Source organism: Cynara cardunculus (assembly GCF_001531365.2).
Source record: "Cynara cardunculus var. scolymus isolate 2C chromosome LG 13, CcrdV1, whole genome shotgun sequence".
NCBI lineage: Eukaryota > Viridiplantae > Streptophyta > Magnoliopsida > Asterales > Asteraceae > Cynara > Cynara cardunculus.
The window spans coordinates 2,593,084-2,611,584 of NC_037540.1; the positions used below are offsets into that span (position 1 = coordinate 2,593,084).

Genomic DNA, 18,501 nt, shown 5'->3' on the forward strand with positions numbered 1-18,501 from the left:
TAATAAGTTTATATGACGTTTTTTGACGTCGTAATAAGTTTTTTAGGACACTTTTAATATAAAGTGTCTCATTATCAATTTTATAGGACACTATTTGAAAAATTGTCCTGTAAAAACAAGTGTCCTATAAAAAATGAGTTTATAGGACACTTTCTCAAAAATGTCCTATAAACTTGTTAATGCGACACTTTGTATTAAAAATGTCCTAAAAAACTTGTTAAGACGTCCAAAAGCGTCATATAAACTTATTACAACACCTTTAGATAGGACACTTTGTTTTTTTTTTGTCCTATAAACTAAGTCGTATAAAGAAGTCTATTAGGACACTTAGAATTTGAGAGTGTCCTATAAACCCGATTCTGTTGTAGTGTGTTTTGAAACCATTAAGAGACGGACTTTTTGTTTGCCAAACAAAATTTATCTTTTAACGATTCAGAGATTGTCTCTTAATAGAACTATTAAGAGGTAAACAAACAACCCGTAAAAGTATTTATTGATCCCTTCGGAAGTGTGCATGCTAACATCGTTGATAGATACTATAAAATCCATAAACTCGTCGATTTTAAATAAACGCTTTAAAATTTAATATCTATTAATATTCGTGAAAAATTACGCCATTTTTATCTATTAATTATATAATTAATAAATACTAATTATGAAAATAAAATTGACAATAATCTATGCGTACGTAGTCATTTGGTCATGTTACTTTCAAATCCATAATTATTTATTTATTTATTATTATTATTATTAATTAAAATATATTAATCAATGATTAATATAACTAATTATTCAATCAAATCATAGAAAGCATAGTTTTGGGTATGCATTGACCTCATGACATTACAAGCCACTACTCCTTCCAAGTCGACACCAATCATCTTTCGATATGGAACCCTAATTTGGCACCTTCTTAATTAACTTGAATTATGTCATTAATATATACACGTGTGAAATTCCCGAGGGGTACTTCCGAAATACCGTTAGATGTTGTGTTTTATTTCTTACACGTTACTGATTCAAATCCTCTCAGCGTCATTAAAAGGTTGTCTAACTGTTGAATTCATGATCGTACAAATTAGTCGAAGTGTAACAGTGTTTGATTTTGTCCAGTATAACAAATGATGGTAGGATGTTTGATTTTAATTAATCGTTTAATTAGTATTGTGTAACAGTGTTTGATTTTGTCTAAAACATGTTACAGACGTCTAGTTTGGGCAAAAAAAATATTAGTTAACGAATTAAGTAAGAGTCAGTATACCATAAGATAGTCAGTTGTTAGACTGCTTTAGGAAAATGAAAAATATAAAATCTATGATTCACACAGTAGAATGGCCTTTTAGGACGTCCAGTTGTTTTTTTAGACGTTCTAATATAGAGTACTTAATGAGAGTATTAAGTTTTTGGTTCAACGAATGTGTATCTTTTACAATTGTATTATAATAAAGCGTCTTATGTAAATACTTTGTAATAAGTTTATAGGACACTTTTAGACGTCTTAACAGGTTTTTTAATACACATTTAATACAAAGCGTTCTATTAGCAATTTTATACAACACTATTTGAAAAAGTGTCTTATAAAAAGATGAGTTTATAGAAAATGTCATATAAAATTGCTAACGCGATACTTTGTATTAAAAGTGTCCTAAAAAACTTGTTATGACATTCAAAAGTTGTGTAAACTTATTACAACACCCTTAGATATGACACTTTAATTATTTTTTGGTCCTAAAAATTAAGTCATGTAAAACGGTCTATCAGGACGCTTAGAAATTAATGACGTCCTATAAACTCGATTTAGTTATAATGCAAACAAGATGCTTTATAACGGTATAGAAACTTGGTCAGAGTTACCCTAATGTCCACTTCCTTTATATTACCGCATTTGTTTTACTACATAACCAAAGATTCGTTGATTCTTCCACATGATTGTATTCTGTTAATAAAAAGAAACATATCAGTAATCGAATGAATTCTTGATTAGGGTTTTCTTTCTTTCTTTCTTTCTTTTTTTTTTCTCTTTTATCTTATTTGTAGTGTGATCAAACTCATCAAACAAAGATGTGATGAAGATTTGATGAAGATGAAGTGAGTGATAGAAGTGTCTTTTTAAGGACATGCCAACCATCCTCCACTTACACCATAGTCTATATATATGTATATATATATATATATATATATATATATATTAGTGGCATAGATTCAGTGTCTAGAAAACACACCTAGCAATTCAGCTTCCATATTTTATTAGATATGGTGTTGATATATACAACACACTAAAACACACATGCTTATACACAACTCACCATGATCATGACGTCCAAGAGGCAATGAGGTTGCTTGGTAGACTAGATAAGATTGTTGGACTTTTGATAAGAGTTTCAACCCCAATTTATTGTTTCAATTTTTATGGCGATATGATTATATCTCTTGTAAAAAAAGTCCTCCAAAGAATAAAAGCTGAATCGATTCTTCAACTTTTGAAAATCGTTACAATTAAAGAGCTCACACTCTATTTTCTTGATTTTTCGAGTTATGTTCATGTACATATTTCGTCTACAAAGATGCTCTAAAGAATACCGTGTGGATCCGTTTTTGGACTTTTGTTAGTTTAAAAGGTTTATTTGTTTCGTTTTGTAAATTCCGTTTATATATATATATATATATATATATATAATCAAATTAGAACATGTAAAAATATGTTTGTGTTTACATTATGGAAAAATATGTCTTATACTTTTTTTGGTTCACATAATGAAACAAAAAACATGAAAATAAAATTCCAAATTGTAAAACAAATACATGTAAAACTGTTACATTATAAAACGAATATATGTGAAATAATACCTTAAAATCTTAACATTTGATGAAAAATATAACGTACAAAATATTTTAAAAATATCTTACCTAGATTCATAACATTTTTACGTTTTTGATCTAATTAATCTTTATTTATTTTAAATATGAAAAATCAATATTCATCAAGAAATGGGGATCACGATGCAATAAATAGAGATGCTTATTCATGAAATTGATCATGTATTCTTGGGTACATGAATATAAATTGCATGCCACACACTTCAATTCATATTAGTAATATATTATTCTTAGATTTAACAAGTTTTTTCTTGATGGAATTTTTGAATTTAAGAAAATTAATACTAACATAAAGAATAATTTTGTGAATTTTTAAAAGGTTTAGGGGGCGTTTGGTTCAGACAGATGAATGAAAATGAGCATGAAAATGAAAGTGACAGAGAATGAAAACGAGAACGGATTTTCATTTCCATCGGTTTAACCTAGAATAAAAATTTGGGCTTCTGAAGGAATAATCCCATTATATTATAAAAAACCAAACAATTTCTTTTATTTTCATTTTTATTAATTAGTGCTTAATACATCTTACCAAATACCCCTTTAGACATATATGGATTTAAGTGTGGTTTCTACATAATACATATATGTGATTTTAAATTTTAATTATGAACCTAACTATTAGTATAAATTGTATAAATCAATTTCAACTGTTCATTTAATTTAATAAATATCTGATCCAATGAATATATCGGTTGTTTTATAATATAAGGTGTTGATCATACTAAATGAGCTTTGAGAATCTTCTTTAAATATTCAAATCATAATAAATACTCTCACCATTTCTATACATGTCTCAATTAATTAGTTTGTATGGTTTATACTAATAATTGAATTTATAAAAGATAATATATATATACATTTATATTCCATTAGGCAAAAAATTGTCTGAGAAGAGAAGTAATGGTGAGTAGCGTAAGAAAACATCTGAACCATTGATCCCTTTTGATCTCGTTCCCATCCATGAATTGCGTTTAAGAAGAGAACTGATATGTTACATCTCAGTAGTGTTGACATTCAATTAGGATTGATTCAAGAATGGAGATCTCTTCATACGTTTCTTATCATAACTTCTGTTCTTATAAGAATCTAACCTATTCTATTATTACTATATGATATTTAACCATTTAAAATTCGTATATAAATATGAAACACAATAATAGTAATATATAATTTAAAAAATATAAAACTTGGATTTATTTTTAAGCCAAAAGGTTAAATATGCAGTGTAAACTTGTATGAAGAAAAGGGTAAAATAACCAAATTATCGTCTTCACATGAAAAGGGCACTCGACACACCAACTAATACCGTTGCTAAGCCCAAAAACCAAATCCATAGTAAAATCAAAATCACAAGGTAAACTGTACATAGAAACGAAATCAAAATTTTCAATAGAACATAAGAACGGAAAATGTGATTAACTCGGTCATAAATTTATCGTCGAAACTCAAAGGGACAATTATAACCTTTTCTTATTGGAAAAATAAAAAGAAATAAACGCTAAAAATCTGAGCTAAAATTTTGTTTTACAGTTATAATAGAAAGTTCTTTTTTTTTTAAGTTAAAATACAATAAATAGTAATCAATTCTACAAAATGTCCATTTTGACTACTCGACATTATTAGTTGAGTTTTTAAATATTATAAATTTGTGTCAATATCATGATAACTAGAAGTCAAATGACCGTTATAGAATCTATTGTATAACGTTTCTCACCTGACACATAGTCACAGTTAAACCGTCTACTGTAAGAATCTAACGGCTGCTTTCGGATTTGAATTAATTTAAACGTTATATAACAAGTTATAACCATCTCTTTGGCAGCCACCATCAAACCTCCCCACCCATCTACGAGTAGCACCAGCCATCCTTCAAATCTCGCGTGATGGTCCCAAACCCTACATCATTCCCACCATCCTGCAACAATCGACTTTATTGCAACACCTTGCTTTCGACGATCATTTCCGCAACGGACAGATATGAAAACCCCCATCCATTTTATTAATTCAATTCGGAGTTTATTTCTTATTTTTACATATTAACAACTATAATTTTACTATTTATGTTTTAGGTGAAGTATTGTGTGAGAATGAGAGTTGAGGTGAGAAGCGTAAGAAGTGATATGGATCCTTGATCATCTTTAATCTCAAACTCATCCATGAATCGGCTTGATACAGATTTTGATCCGGTGCATCAGGTGATCTCATTTCATTGCATCTCCTCCTAATGTGCATCTAACGGTGAAATTTTTTTTTACGCTTCTCAGCTTAACTTTCCTTCTCTTGTGATCTTAACATCAATAAGAAAAATGAAAATTTAATCATTCAACCAATATCTAAAAAAAGAATAATGTAACATCACAAGTTAACTGTACCAGATATTATCGGCTTCGTCCACACCTTGACCCAACCGTTTTAGAACGTGTATTATATATGAGGTATTCAGTCTCTTATAAGACAACTTTAGTTCTTTTCCCCAACCAATGTGGGATCTTACAGTTAAGTGGTTAGATTGAAATATTTTGGAATACTGATTGTTGTTCGGTGTATTCTACCCCTCCTTTTTATGTATGTTCCAGAGTAAAATGTCCATATTGAGTAGAAGTAAAGATACAGTAAGACTTTTATTTTATATGATCAGTTTTTTATTAAACCGAAAGTAATCATAAGAAAATTAATCTCCAAGCTAAACACCTGTTTAAGAACATCACATGAACCACCTAAATCATAGGATCCAATACCAATCGAGAATCGTCATCTTTTCTCCACAATTCAAAACCCTAAGCATCTTTTTTCGATTTCTATCTCGCAAATGATCAGTATTTCTTTATAAACGCAGTTTAAGTTATGTATTGATCTTCTGATAACCGTTGTTAATTTCTCTAAATAATATGTTTTTAGATTTGTTAATTGTCCGTATAGATTACGCATCCAATCATGGGCAGACTTACCATGTAAAAGGTGGGGCGAAGGGCCCCCATTAAAAAACAAAAAAAAATGAATTTTCTTAAGGTTAAAAATTGTCTTTTTTACTTTCTACCATAGTTCTCCTCCGTAATTTCTTGTCAGGGCCCCCACCAACCAAATAAAGTATCTTGAAATCAACCAAAAAACTGAAAAGTTCATCGAAATCGATAAAAAAAACCTTAAAAAATCCCTCGAAATAATCCAAAAAAAACTTCAAAAATCTCTTGGAATGGTGGAATTAGGCTTAAAACACATCGGACGACTTGGTGGGCGTTTAAGCTACCTTAAAGGTGCCCATACTAGACCAAAATCTTGTATTCGCCACTGCATCCAATTGTAGTTGATTTATGATAACTGTTGTCAATATGTATATTAAGAGTTGGATCTCCTTATTTTAAAAAATGAAAAAAAAAACCATCCATTAACTGCAAAATGTCATTCATTTACAACAACTAATTAAGAGACAACATCTGAATCGTTAAGAGCTGAATCTTGTTTAACAAACAAAAATATGTCTTTTAATGGTTCTAAAGCCCTTTGAGTGATTTTGTATCATGAGTCTCTCTTAACCATTCCGTGCACTAATTTCATTGTAAACAATTACCGAACAATTATATTTCATTTTGTATTATATCATAAAAGTCTCTTAATCATTCTATACCAAATCATTTAGCAACCGTCAAACAACTCTTTAATCAGTTATCCATTATTAATTATTGGCATCCATCTCACAGTTGACAAATACTCATTACAAGTAATCATATTTCTATTATTGTTCTCGTTCCTTGATGTTATTAAAACTTCATTTAATACACTGTCAGTCCATCATTAAAATACATTACAATAATTTACATAAATTTAGTCCTTACAATTTGTCAAAAATAACACTTTTCATCCTTATAGTTTTGAAATTACAAACTAACAATTGTAGTTGTAAAAGACGTTTGGATTTGGTCCCTTCCTTTAATGGCCGTTAAATAGTTTCGTTAATAACGGAAATTTTCATTCTTTTATCGATTTTTTGTCTTTTAACTAATCCTAACTGATTTTATGATTTGATCTCTATGGTTCTTTATCCAGTAAATAACAAAAAAAGTCAATAAAGAGATGAAAATACATTTCGTTTCACGGATTTTTTTAATCATTATTTGGGAGGTGGGACAACTCCAAACGTTTTTGCAAACCGTGATTGTTATCTTGTAATTTTGAAATTATGAGGACCGGAAGTGTGATTTTTGACAAACCACAGGGATAAAATTTGAAGTTTACCCTAATTTATATTATATTAGTACGAATTTATTCCGAATTTCACATAATTTTCTATAAAAAAATTATATAATCCAAATAATGCCGACATATTGTTTGGCTTGACCATATTTAAAACTAGTCAACGGAATATTTAAGGAGACTAATTAATAAAATAAATCTCATAATTAAATTAATAAAAAATGGGTAAATTAATATTATTTGAATGGAAAAAATAAAAAAAATATATTAAATGATTAAAAAAATAGTGGAGGCATGTGAGGTTCCAAAGTCGTTGCCGCCGCAGTCGTTGTCGCAAGTTCCAAGCCTCCATTCCTGGCAGTTAGGAACTTTCAATTAATACAATAAAAAATATAAAAAAGAGAGTAAATTACCTTTTTCGTCCCTATGTTTGTTAACAATTGCAATTTTTTCCCTGTATTTTGTTAAAGATTGCACTTTTTTTCCCTGTGATTTAGAAACTATAGTTTTCATCCCTATAGTTCGTAATTGCTATTTTAATCTTTATGGTTTTAATTTTTTTATTGTTTTAGTCCTTATAGTTTACAATTCTTTACTATTTTAGTCCCTTACACTTTAAGGTACAAATCAAAAATAACAATAAATTTGTAAACTATGAAAATGAAGAGCCAAATTTCTAAACACAAGAACAAAAATTGAAATATTAACAAATTATAGGGACGAAAATCGTAATTATTTTCCCCCTTTTCTATGGATCTTAACTGGTATTATAAATGCCAAATTGATAAGTTAAATTTTAGTAAGTTAAAGTTTATGGATACCTTGTAGTTTAGAAGCTATTTTATGAGGTATAACATATATAGGATAAAAGGAATTAAAGCTTTTTCGAAACAGTTGGAAAAAAATTGTCTCTTACCTTAAATAGAAACTACGAAAAGTTTGTTACATATTAATTTCTGTTCGATCAATATAAAAAGTAAACATTTAAATTTAATATATATATATATATATATATATATGTGTGTGTGTGTGTGTGGGGTAGGGGGGGATGTTCAAACGAGAACACCATTTATTTTACGAGAATGTGAGAACATTTTTTACTATAGACAATCACATGTTATACTATATTTCATCACATATTGTACAAATATGATACTAAATCAGAGATGCATATGATTATTGGTGTGATTTAGGTTGCAAATCAAGTTGTCTTTACACCACTAAACTCTCTCATATGTATTATCACATGTGATAAGAGTGTTCTTCATGTGATACTTTAATCTATCACATGTGATACTAAATCATAGACGCAAACGACCTTTGGCGTGACCTTAGTCGCAGGACACATCGTCCACACACCACCATGTCTCCTCACGTGTATTATCACATATGATAAGGATGTTCTCGCATTCTCGTAAAAATCGAAGTGTTCTCGTTTGAACCTCCACACACACACACACACATACACACACGTGTATATATATATATATATATATATATAGAGAGAGAGAGAGAGAGAGAGAGAGAAGAAGGGTTGGATAAGAAGAGATCTCCACATTTGAATCAATCCTAATTGAATGTCAACACTAATGAGGTGCATGCAGATCAATTCCTTTCTAAAACACAATTCATGGGTGGACATAAGATTAAAAGTGATCGAAGGTTCAGATCTCTTCTTATGCTTCTCATCTTAACTCTCCTTCTCATGCGATCTTTCGCCGTGTAAATGAATTGTTGCATATTCTTTTATAGGCGAATGATTGTGTGAGAAGGAAGTTATGGTGAGAAGCGTAAGAAGAGATCTGAACCCACAATTCCCTTCTAAAGCACAATTCATGGGTGGGCATGAGATTAAAAGTGATCGAGGGTTCAGATCTCTTCTTACGTTTCTCACCATAACTTTCCTTCGCCTATAAAAGAATATGTAACAGTTCATTTACACGGCGAAAGATCGCGTGAGAAGGACAGTTAAGATGAGAACATGAGAAAAGATCTGGATCCTTGACCACCTTACTCAAACTCACATATGAATCGCGCTTGTTACGAGATTGATCTGGTGCATCTCATCCTAATATGCCAATAAGGATGGAGATCACTTATTACGTTTCTTACCTTAACTCTCATTCACATCGGAATTCAACCTTTATGTACACCCACCTTTATGTTTTCATGTCAAACCAATAAATTTTTATTCTTCCAAACTTTATTAAAATACTTTTTATAATTAAAAAACTACAAATGAATATATGCACACAAGGTGAATATATCGTGAACATTTAACAAAAAATATATTATACTTTGTTAGTACAGTGTAAATAGGGATGGTGATTTGTCCCGATCCGGTGGGGAACCCGGTTCACCCCACCCGAATGGGGACGGGGATTCCCCGCTAAAACGGGTCCCGGGGACGGGGATTCCCGGTAGACACAAACCGGGGACGGGGGATGTTACTCAAACCGGGGACGGGGCCAGGGTCAGGGATCCCCGGTAGAATCAAAATAAAGAATACCATTTATGAGGTTTGACCTGGGATTGACAGGGTTTTATCGAGTTTTGACCGGGGATTGCTAGAGATTTGACCGGGGACAAGATAATAATCTCCGTACCCGCCGGGGACCGAGACCGGGGCGGGGACGAGGATTACAAAACGCGCCCCATACCCGCCCCGTTGCCACGCCTAATTGTGAACACACTCTAAATCTATAGATCTGATATAGCTTGTGAACATCAATAAAATCAATAAAACTAAATCTAAATCCACCACTTGTGAACACCCTAGTCAATAATTTCTTAAGCTTGTTTTAATAACTAACGATATTTATTTTCTTAATTATCCTTTTAATTAATAACATTAATTATCGTAAATTATGGTTTAAGATGGATCTCACAAATTTTAAAATTTTCAAATAATTATGCCGCAATGAATAAAAACCTATAAATATACAACAATTTTCTGCATTTTGCGTTTTAATACCAATAACTTGTTTCGTGTATGTTAAACACACACATATATAATATAATCTGTTTCGTCTAATTCTTTAAGAACTCCATAATTTTTTAGATCTGTAAAATTCATCTTAAGCCACCAATTTATGATAACTAATGCAAATTTAAGAAGAAAAAAAATAATACAAATTCCACAAAAACCACACATATATATATAGGGGCCTATTCAAGGGAGAACTGAGTTGTTTGTGGTAACTGTGAGAACCAATATTAACCACAAATCAATAGATAAATTAGGAAATTTATAAATTTGGTAATTTTAAATTAAAACTTTAATGCAAGGATATTTTTGGTATTTTAAAACTCTTCTCTCTCCTCTCTTCTCTCTCCGGCCACCGTTCTCCGGCCTCCGGCCACCGTCCTCCGGTGATACCACAATGGTATCACAATACCACCGTCCTCCGGTTATGAAATTGTTTCATATAATACTTAATGAAATTTTAATGAAACTGTTTCATATATTTCTCTAAAATTAAAATAATGAAGATGATAATATCCATGATTAACACCCTCCACAATAAAAATGGTTAATCAACCTCTTATAATTACAAAAAAATGAACAAAATGAAAAATTATGATTGGTTGAATGAGGTTTTCACGGTTTTTACAAATTGAGTGGTTTTTATTTGAACTCACCCCTATATATACCTTTATTTCACAATCATTATTACATGTTATTTGGTTATTCTCCATCTCCATCATATCTATTAATATTCTCCATGTATTCGATATCCAATAAAATTCTAAACTTGTCGAAGAATTTACTTTCTTTTTTCTATGCTTGTCACTTTAATATTTAAGTTTTTCTGGTTATATTATCCAAACGTTTTTCATGTAATTACTGATCTATATATGAATAAGGATCCCACGAAAAGTTTCCACTTGAAAAATGGAAAAACGATAATCACGTTTCTAACTGGATTTAATTGTCGAAAACACATTTTCTAATTTCCGTCCCCATATAAACTAGATGTTTGACATGATATGATTTAACAGAAATATTTTTAACAGCCGGTTATTTTCCGACAAAAACAAAAAAAGAACTAAGAAATATAAATAATGGACTAAAAAGTAATGGAGTTAAATTAAAGTTAGCAATATCAGGAAAAAAAAACATATTGGTCCAGGTGTATGAACAACACAGACAATATCTAATACGGTTAGTGTATGATGTTACAAACCAATCCTCACACCATCCTTAGATATCAACTCATCATATCTATCATTATATCTAAACCCCATCAACAACCTACCTCAGATATCAATTCATCATATCCATCTAATCGAGTTTAATATAATATTGTATTTAAAGGCTACTTTTGTAAGGTGGGTATTTGAGTTTAGGTGTGTGAACAAAATAAACAATATATGGTACGGTTAATCTGGGATATTACAAACCAATCCTCACACCATCCTTAGATGTCAATTCATCATATCTATGGTTGTATCTAAACCCCATCAACATCCTATCTCAGATTCAATTCATCATATCTATCGTTGTCTCTAAACCCCATCAGAGCCTACCTCAGATTTCAGTTCGTCATATCTATCTAGTCGGGTCAATATAATATTGTATTTAAAGACTAGTTTTGTGAGGTGGGGTGTTTGGTATGCCTAATTAGACATAACTCATAAGATGCTCTATTAGGAGAATCATGCCTAAAAAGGCTTCACCCTTGTCTTTATTTTTGACCCTTTTGGTTTTGTCCAATGGCTCCATGGTCCAACAAGGGGAAAGGGTCAAGTCTAACACCAACTTTGTTCAAGTGGAAAGTATGGTCAAAAGTGTGTGTGTGAGGTGTGTGTGTATGGGGGTTAAAGAAAAGTAATCAAAAGACCCTTTCATACCACCATTCATTTCTAAATATTAACCATTCCCTTTTAAAGAAATTGCTTGCTTTCCATCAAGATTTTTATTGGTGTAAAAAAAGCTACATATCAAACAAATGAAGCCATCTGGTTTCGAATGGGGTTTTTGGATTGATTCAGATCGAACTTTTTTTACATAAATTAAAGTTGAAATGATTCGATCACGCAGAATAAAGCGGCATAAAGTATTTAAGTGCATGTTAGTACTTGGCTACTGGCCAAGAGGTTTGCTTTTTGTTGGTCAGCTATACGAGTTTCATCGTGCTGTTGGAGGCTTTGTCGGACTGTTAACTTCATAAACTCATCGAATTACTTGAGTCATTATTTTCGCTTGAACTCTTAAATAGGTAATGGGAATTGCGTAAACTCACCCACTCCGAACAGTTAGTACATGATTAAAATGTAACATTTGTTTCCTTAAACGGGTTTGAATATTTATGGTTATTCGAATATCTAAATTTAATCGTATGTCATGTCTATTAGCTAGTTGGTGAGGTAATAGCTTACCAAGATGATGATCAGCCACACTGGGACTAAGACACGACTAGACTCCTATAGGAGGCAATAGTGGGGAATTTTTCACAATGGGTGAAAGCTTGACGGAGCAATGCCGTGTGGAGTTAGAAGGCCCACGGGTCGTGAACTTCTTTTTCTATATATATATATATATATATATATATATATATATATATATATGTTTATTCATCCAAACGAAACATTAAAATACAACAAAAGACAATCTTTTCTTAAACAAAGCAGTTTAAAAATAAGGGAATAAAATTTATAGTAAAATAGTTTGGTTTGTGGATTTGAACATCAAATGTTGGAACGATTCCCCAATTTTTGGGAATCACTAAAACCGATGGAGGGGATCGTGTTTCACATTTATTCCATAATTGATTCTTATTTTTCATATTTTATTATTATTATTAAAAGTAAAAAAAAAAAGCAAGTTAAGCAAACGTATTCAGTATATTTCACTTGAAATTATGATCTGAAAATGACTAACAATAATATTAATTATATTATTATTATTATTGTTACTATCACTATTTTAATGATAAAAATAAGAATTTATTATATATATATATATTTTTTTTTTCATCAAAAATTAGCAAACGAATTAACACTATTGAGAATCTCATTTCATCCTATCATTGGGCTCATCTATATTATATTATAAACCATTTAACAAAAAAAATTAAAAATCATTTTTATGCATTAAGTATTGTTTATTGATGCATATTACTTAAAATTCAAGATTACAAATAATGTTGCGTAAGTATAACTCATTAAAGCTCCATTAGATAGAGATAATAAAATCCATTTTAAATATTGAAAATCTAAAATATAATTAAGATAATCATTGAGTTCTAACGAAATGTTTATTTATTATCTTTGTAAAAAGTTATATTGTTAAACCAAAAATAAATTAATTTGTTATTAAATCTAAATTAAATTATAATAAAAAATTGAATTAAATAAATTACACCAAAAAACAAGAACTATTAAATAGTTAATTTGAGACTAATATCGTTTATTTTTTTCAAATTTATATTTCATTCAAAAATAAAAATATTATCGTTTTTTTTAAACCACATAAAATCGTATTATATCTATAGAGACAAAGCATAAAAACTTAAATTAAAATCAAAATTTATCTTGCTGTATTGCGCGAGTACCATTCTAGTACATATAACAAACCAAACCCCAGTTAAAAAAGAGAGAATGATACAGTGGTGGCAAAGAACGTATGATCACAATTACGTTCTTTCACTTTACATAAGGCTCGAGCTTATTGATTAAGAGAAATGATCATTAAGTGATGAAAAAATATAATAATTACAGAGTATGGACAACAAATTATCGTATTTGTAAATGGATATCTCTCTAAATTATGTATTTAAAACCAATATTAAACGTTTCGAGTATACAATGATAATAACAGTACCCTTTTGCAAAACAAGTTATGCATACGATATGACCAATATTTGACTTATGCAAACATTAATAGGATTTACTTCCATCAAACATCCTGTTTGGTTAGTTTTTCATTAAATCATGTATTAGTAAAATTGTATGTGTGAATTAGTCCGTCTGTATAGATTGAAAATGCTTTTATTTGAAAGGGTTTTTTAATGGATAGAAGAAGCGTGTTTTGTAATTGGGAGTGCAGTTTTGGAAAAAACTTGAGTTTATTTATAAAGTTCCCTTTTAAAAACTTAATGAATAAGTCAAATTCTATATTATTAAACCACTATCAAATATGGCTGATCGAACAAACTATAAGTTCATTAAACTGCTTACAAACAAGCATTTAGTATCATTTACTATGACAGTGGAGTTGGAATAAGAAATTCATAATTATAAAAGAATTGGGCTGAATAGAAATCTTAACCCAATGTAGCCCAGTCGGCCCATTAATATCTCTGCTGGGAAACGGTGGCAAATAGTCATTCAGCTAAAACTTGTTTAATAAAGCTTATCAGTTCAATTACCTGATCGAGTAAATATAATAAGAGTCGAAAATCTTATCCGATAAGAGCGAAGACACGGATTGAGAGTTTTACCCGGTAAGTGAGGATGATAACTCTTACCAAATAAATGCTTACCGGTTATAAACGCTTGCCATTAATCCTTTTTTATGGCCGGAATGTTATCTCTTAATGTAAATGAGAGTGGTGACTCTTGCGATAAGGCTTACCCGGTAAGCATTTGGTAAACGGGCCCTTTAATAGCCGTTTACCAGACACTTATTAAATAAGCGCTTACTGACAAGAATCACCACATCACTTGACAACCTCTTTACCCCTTAGGTAGAATAAAAACTGCATAGATCTTATCCTCACAACACCCCACTTCACATGGATTTTCACTGGGCTCGTTTGTTTTGATTTGGTTAATTTGTTCGGACTCGACTATCAATTACGCTAACACCAGGGACTTTCACGACCCTCTTCGACTTCATTACGTTCCTCACACCATCGACACTATCCCACTTCTTGAAATCGGCATAAACATTCGATAACTGCACATACGCACCATCGTTCTTGGCTTCCAATTCGACCATCTTTCTAGATGCAAGTTCTGCCATTTCAACATCGTTATAAATCTTGGAAGCGTTAAGCAACGCTCCCCAAGCTTCTACATGCGGTGCAAATGGCATCCGATTGAGGAAGTTTAACGCTTCATCTAAGCGACCGGACCGTGCGTATAAGTCAACCATACACCCATAGTGCTCAATCCGTGGCTCAAACCCATACTCATTTATCATCGACTCAAAATGCTTACGACCTTGTTCGACCAAGCCAGCCACGCTACAACCCTTTAAGACCGACGTAAATGTGACCTCATTGGGCATGATATTTTCTTGTCTCATAAGGTCAAAAAGCTCAAAACACTTCTCACCATAACCATTCATGGCTAGTCCTCCCATGGCACCACTCCATGAGTATACATTCTTTTCTTTCATCTCCCAAAATACTTCCATAGCCATTTTTATATCTCCACATTTTGCATACATATCAACAAGAGCACTGCCTAGAGTCACGTCGATTTGTAGTCCCTTACTCGCTATATATCTATGTGCCCATCGACCTGTATCGAGGGCACCTAGTTGAGTGCAGGCAGATAACACCGAAATCATTGACACCTCGTTAACCTTCAAGCCCTTCGTTTCCATCATACCAAACAATTCCAATCCCTTCAAAGGCTCACCGAATTGGACATACCCTGCTATCATCGCGTTCCAAGAAACGACATCCTTATCAGGCATTTCATCAAACAGTTGGCGTGCAAAGACAATGTCCCCCAGTCTTGCACAGGCAACCACCATTGCTGTCTGGATTACCAAATCCCTCTCATGAATATCTGAAAACAAATCTTTTAAAGCCCTAAGGAACCCCATTTGAGCGTACATATTAATTAACCCGCTTTGAACATGTGGGTCTTGATCCAACCCGTATTTTAACGCAGCCCCGTGTACGGCCAAACCCAAATTCTTAACCATGATAAGCTGCGCAGAAGACTTGATCAAGAACGTAAAAGTATAGTTATCGGGTTTTTCATTTGATTCGACAATTCTTTTATAAAAATCGAAGCTCTTTTCAGGAGTTGGACTTTTGGAGTAAACTCTTATCAAAGAGTTCAAAGCAAACACAGTTGGGTTTTCACATTGGTTCAATAATCGAACAGAATAATCGACATTGTGTGGGTGTTTGAGGGCGATTGAAGCAGCAAATTTGGATACAAGATTTATGTCATTGACGAAACCATTAACTAGCAATTGGGAGTGAATTTGGTTGATTTCTCCAAGGCTTTTGCATGTTTCTGCAATAGAAATTGTTGGGTGCGTCAAGAAATTTCTCAAGGCTTGCATATCTCAGTTTCTTGCTTTTTAATCATCACGTTCATGTTATCATTGGTTCTTTGAGCAGAATCCACGATGCAATAACATGTATACTTTATAGGTTTTTCTGATAAAGTAACGGTCTCTATGTATGAGGTGCAAGCATGCTTGATTTCCTGCAGAAAAGTTTAAAAAAGGCTACTAAGATTGAAGCATTCACATAAGAGAAACCAGAAACCGAAATAATGATGAGTGAATTGAAGTTATTGCCTTAAAGAGGCTGCTGCAAATGAGCATTGGTCAAACACAGAAACCCACAATGTGGTGGAAGCAACTTCTGCTCAAACCGGATCAGGCTCTTGGTTTGATCAAGGGCTCGGGCAAGGATATACGAGAAGTAATGGAGTTTTCAAGAAAGATGAAAGCATGAGTGGTTCCCCTCTTCATGACTTAGAGTTATTTTATCAGAAAATATATCATTTATGAATGGGGCTTTCTCCTCTTAATTCATGTCTAAATAAGATATCACTGAGGCATTTTATCAAACACCTGATTTGCATGTTATATTTAAGTCATATATGATCTTTTTCAAAATGAAGGATAACCTCCAATCCAATCAATTACACACACATATTATACATTTCACGTTTAATATATGGCAAAATAGAACAAATAAATTCAACCCAGTTCAAAGAACTTTAATCCCATCAATTATAAACACTAGTTGACTAGTAGTTGCCTATCAAGATTCTAATGTAGATAGTAATCACGAAGGAGCTTGTGCAAACACCACACACTCAAACTGAATACTGAACACACTAGTAAAAACGAAGTAACTCGTTGATGTGTCTGATAACTCAGAAATTGAAATAAAGAAAGAGAAGCAAGCTAAAATCAAAACATAGATGAGCCGTAAACTCGTAAACCATGTACCTGGTTTGATTTCCTCTGTGTGTTTGAGTGATGAAATCAAAGAAAATGAAGGTCAAGCGAAGATAGCCGATGAAGAGATAAGTTTCATTAGTCCGCCATTAAAGAAGCTGAAGGAAGAGAGGCAGTGCAGTGGACATATGAATCTAACCTCAGAGGCTTGTAGAATATAGATCGCCTGAAGCTGACGATGGATTTCCGATGAATAATAGCCCATCAACTGGGCCTGATCCTGGCCCGTCCCATTAATTGTTTTCGTATTATCCATCTTTGAAGTCAAGATAATACTTTAATATTATCTATACTATATTATAAAGTATTTGACAAAAATTCTTAAAAATTATTTTTTATACATGAAGTACTGTTTATTAATACATGTCACTTAAAATTTAAGATTACAAGTAAATTGTACGTAAGATAACTTATTAAAGCTCCATTTTTGAATTCGTATAACTAACTGCAGATAAACATAATCAAATACAGGATAAACATTTTATTTTAAATATAACAAATCTAAAATATAATTAGAATAATCATTGAGTTCTAACATGATCATTATCTTTATAAAAGTTATATTGTTAAGCCAAAAATAAATTAGTTCGTTATTAGACCTAAATTATAATAAAAACTTGAATAAAAGAAATTATACAAAAAAACGAGAATTTTTAAATGGTTAATTTGATATTAATATCAATATATGTATTTTTTTTCAAAATTTTCTGATATCTTCAAATATATTTTTATTCAAAAGTAACAACATTATTTTTCTCAAAACCACATAAATCTTGTTATATCAACAAAGATAAAAAAATAAAACGAAACATTAAAATGAAGATGTATTCCACTGTATTGCGCGAGTATCCTTCTAATCTTTATAAAACAAATTACATCTTAATTTTTGTATTTAAGATATTTTAACCATGATGAAACTTTAAATTAAACATTTATAAAAAAAGTGTTATAATTTACAATTTTAACACATATTTCAAAAGATGTTCATGGTGGTGATTTAGTTTTATTTCGATGAATATTGTCACTCCCCTGAAAAAGAATAGGGAGTGGCAATGACAAATCCAACACTAAATCCGCCCCTGGTGGTTATTTGCATCTCCTTCTCGACCCCTTGCAACAATGTTGGTGTCGATGTCCCCTAGTTTATTCCAAAGTTATATATATACATATATATATATATATATGTATATATATATATATACTATATTATAAAGCATTTGATAAAAACTCTTAAAAACCACTTTTTATGCATAAAGTACTGTTTATAA

The 18,501-nt window shown here is 31.4% G+C and overlaps 1 protein-coding gene across 1 annotated transcript; it reads right to left on the reverse strand.

The window, feature by feature from the left end:
* Window positions 1-14,736: 14,736 nt before the first annotated feature.
* LOC112525814 (putative pentatricopeptide repeat-containing protein At5g40405) lies at window positions 14,737-17,340 on the reverse strand. The gene is made up of 2 exons (XM_025136093.1): window positions 17,225-17,340; window positions 14,737-16,467 (listed from the first exon to the last, which is right to left on the reverse strand). Exon 2 carries the CDS (start codon window positions 16,319-16,321, stop codon window positions 14,843-14,845), a length of 1,479 nt encoding a protein of 492 aa, XP_024991861.1. The 5' UTR covers window positions 16,322-16,467; window positions 17,225-17,340; the 3' UTR covers window positions 14,737-14,842.
* Window positions 17,341-18,501: the final 1,161 nt, after the last annotated feature.

Excerpts from the sequence above, each read along its gene's own strand:
- LOC112525814 (XM_025136093.1), bottom strand. The coding sequence starts at position 16,321 with ATGCAAGCCTTGAGAAATTTCTTGACGCACCCAACAATTTCTATTGCA.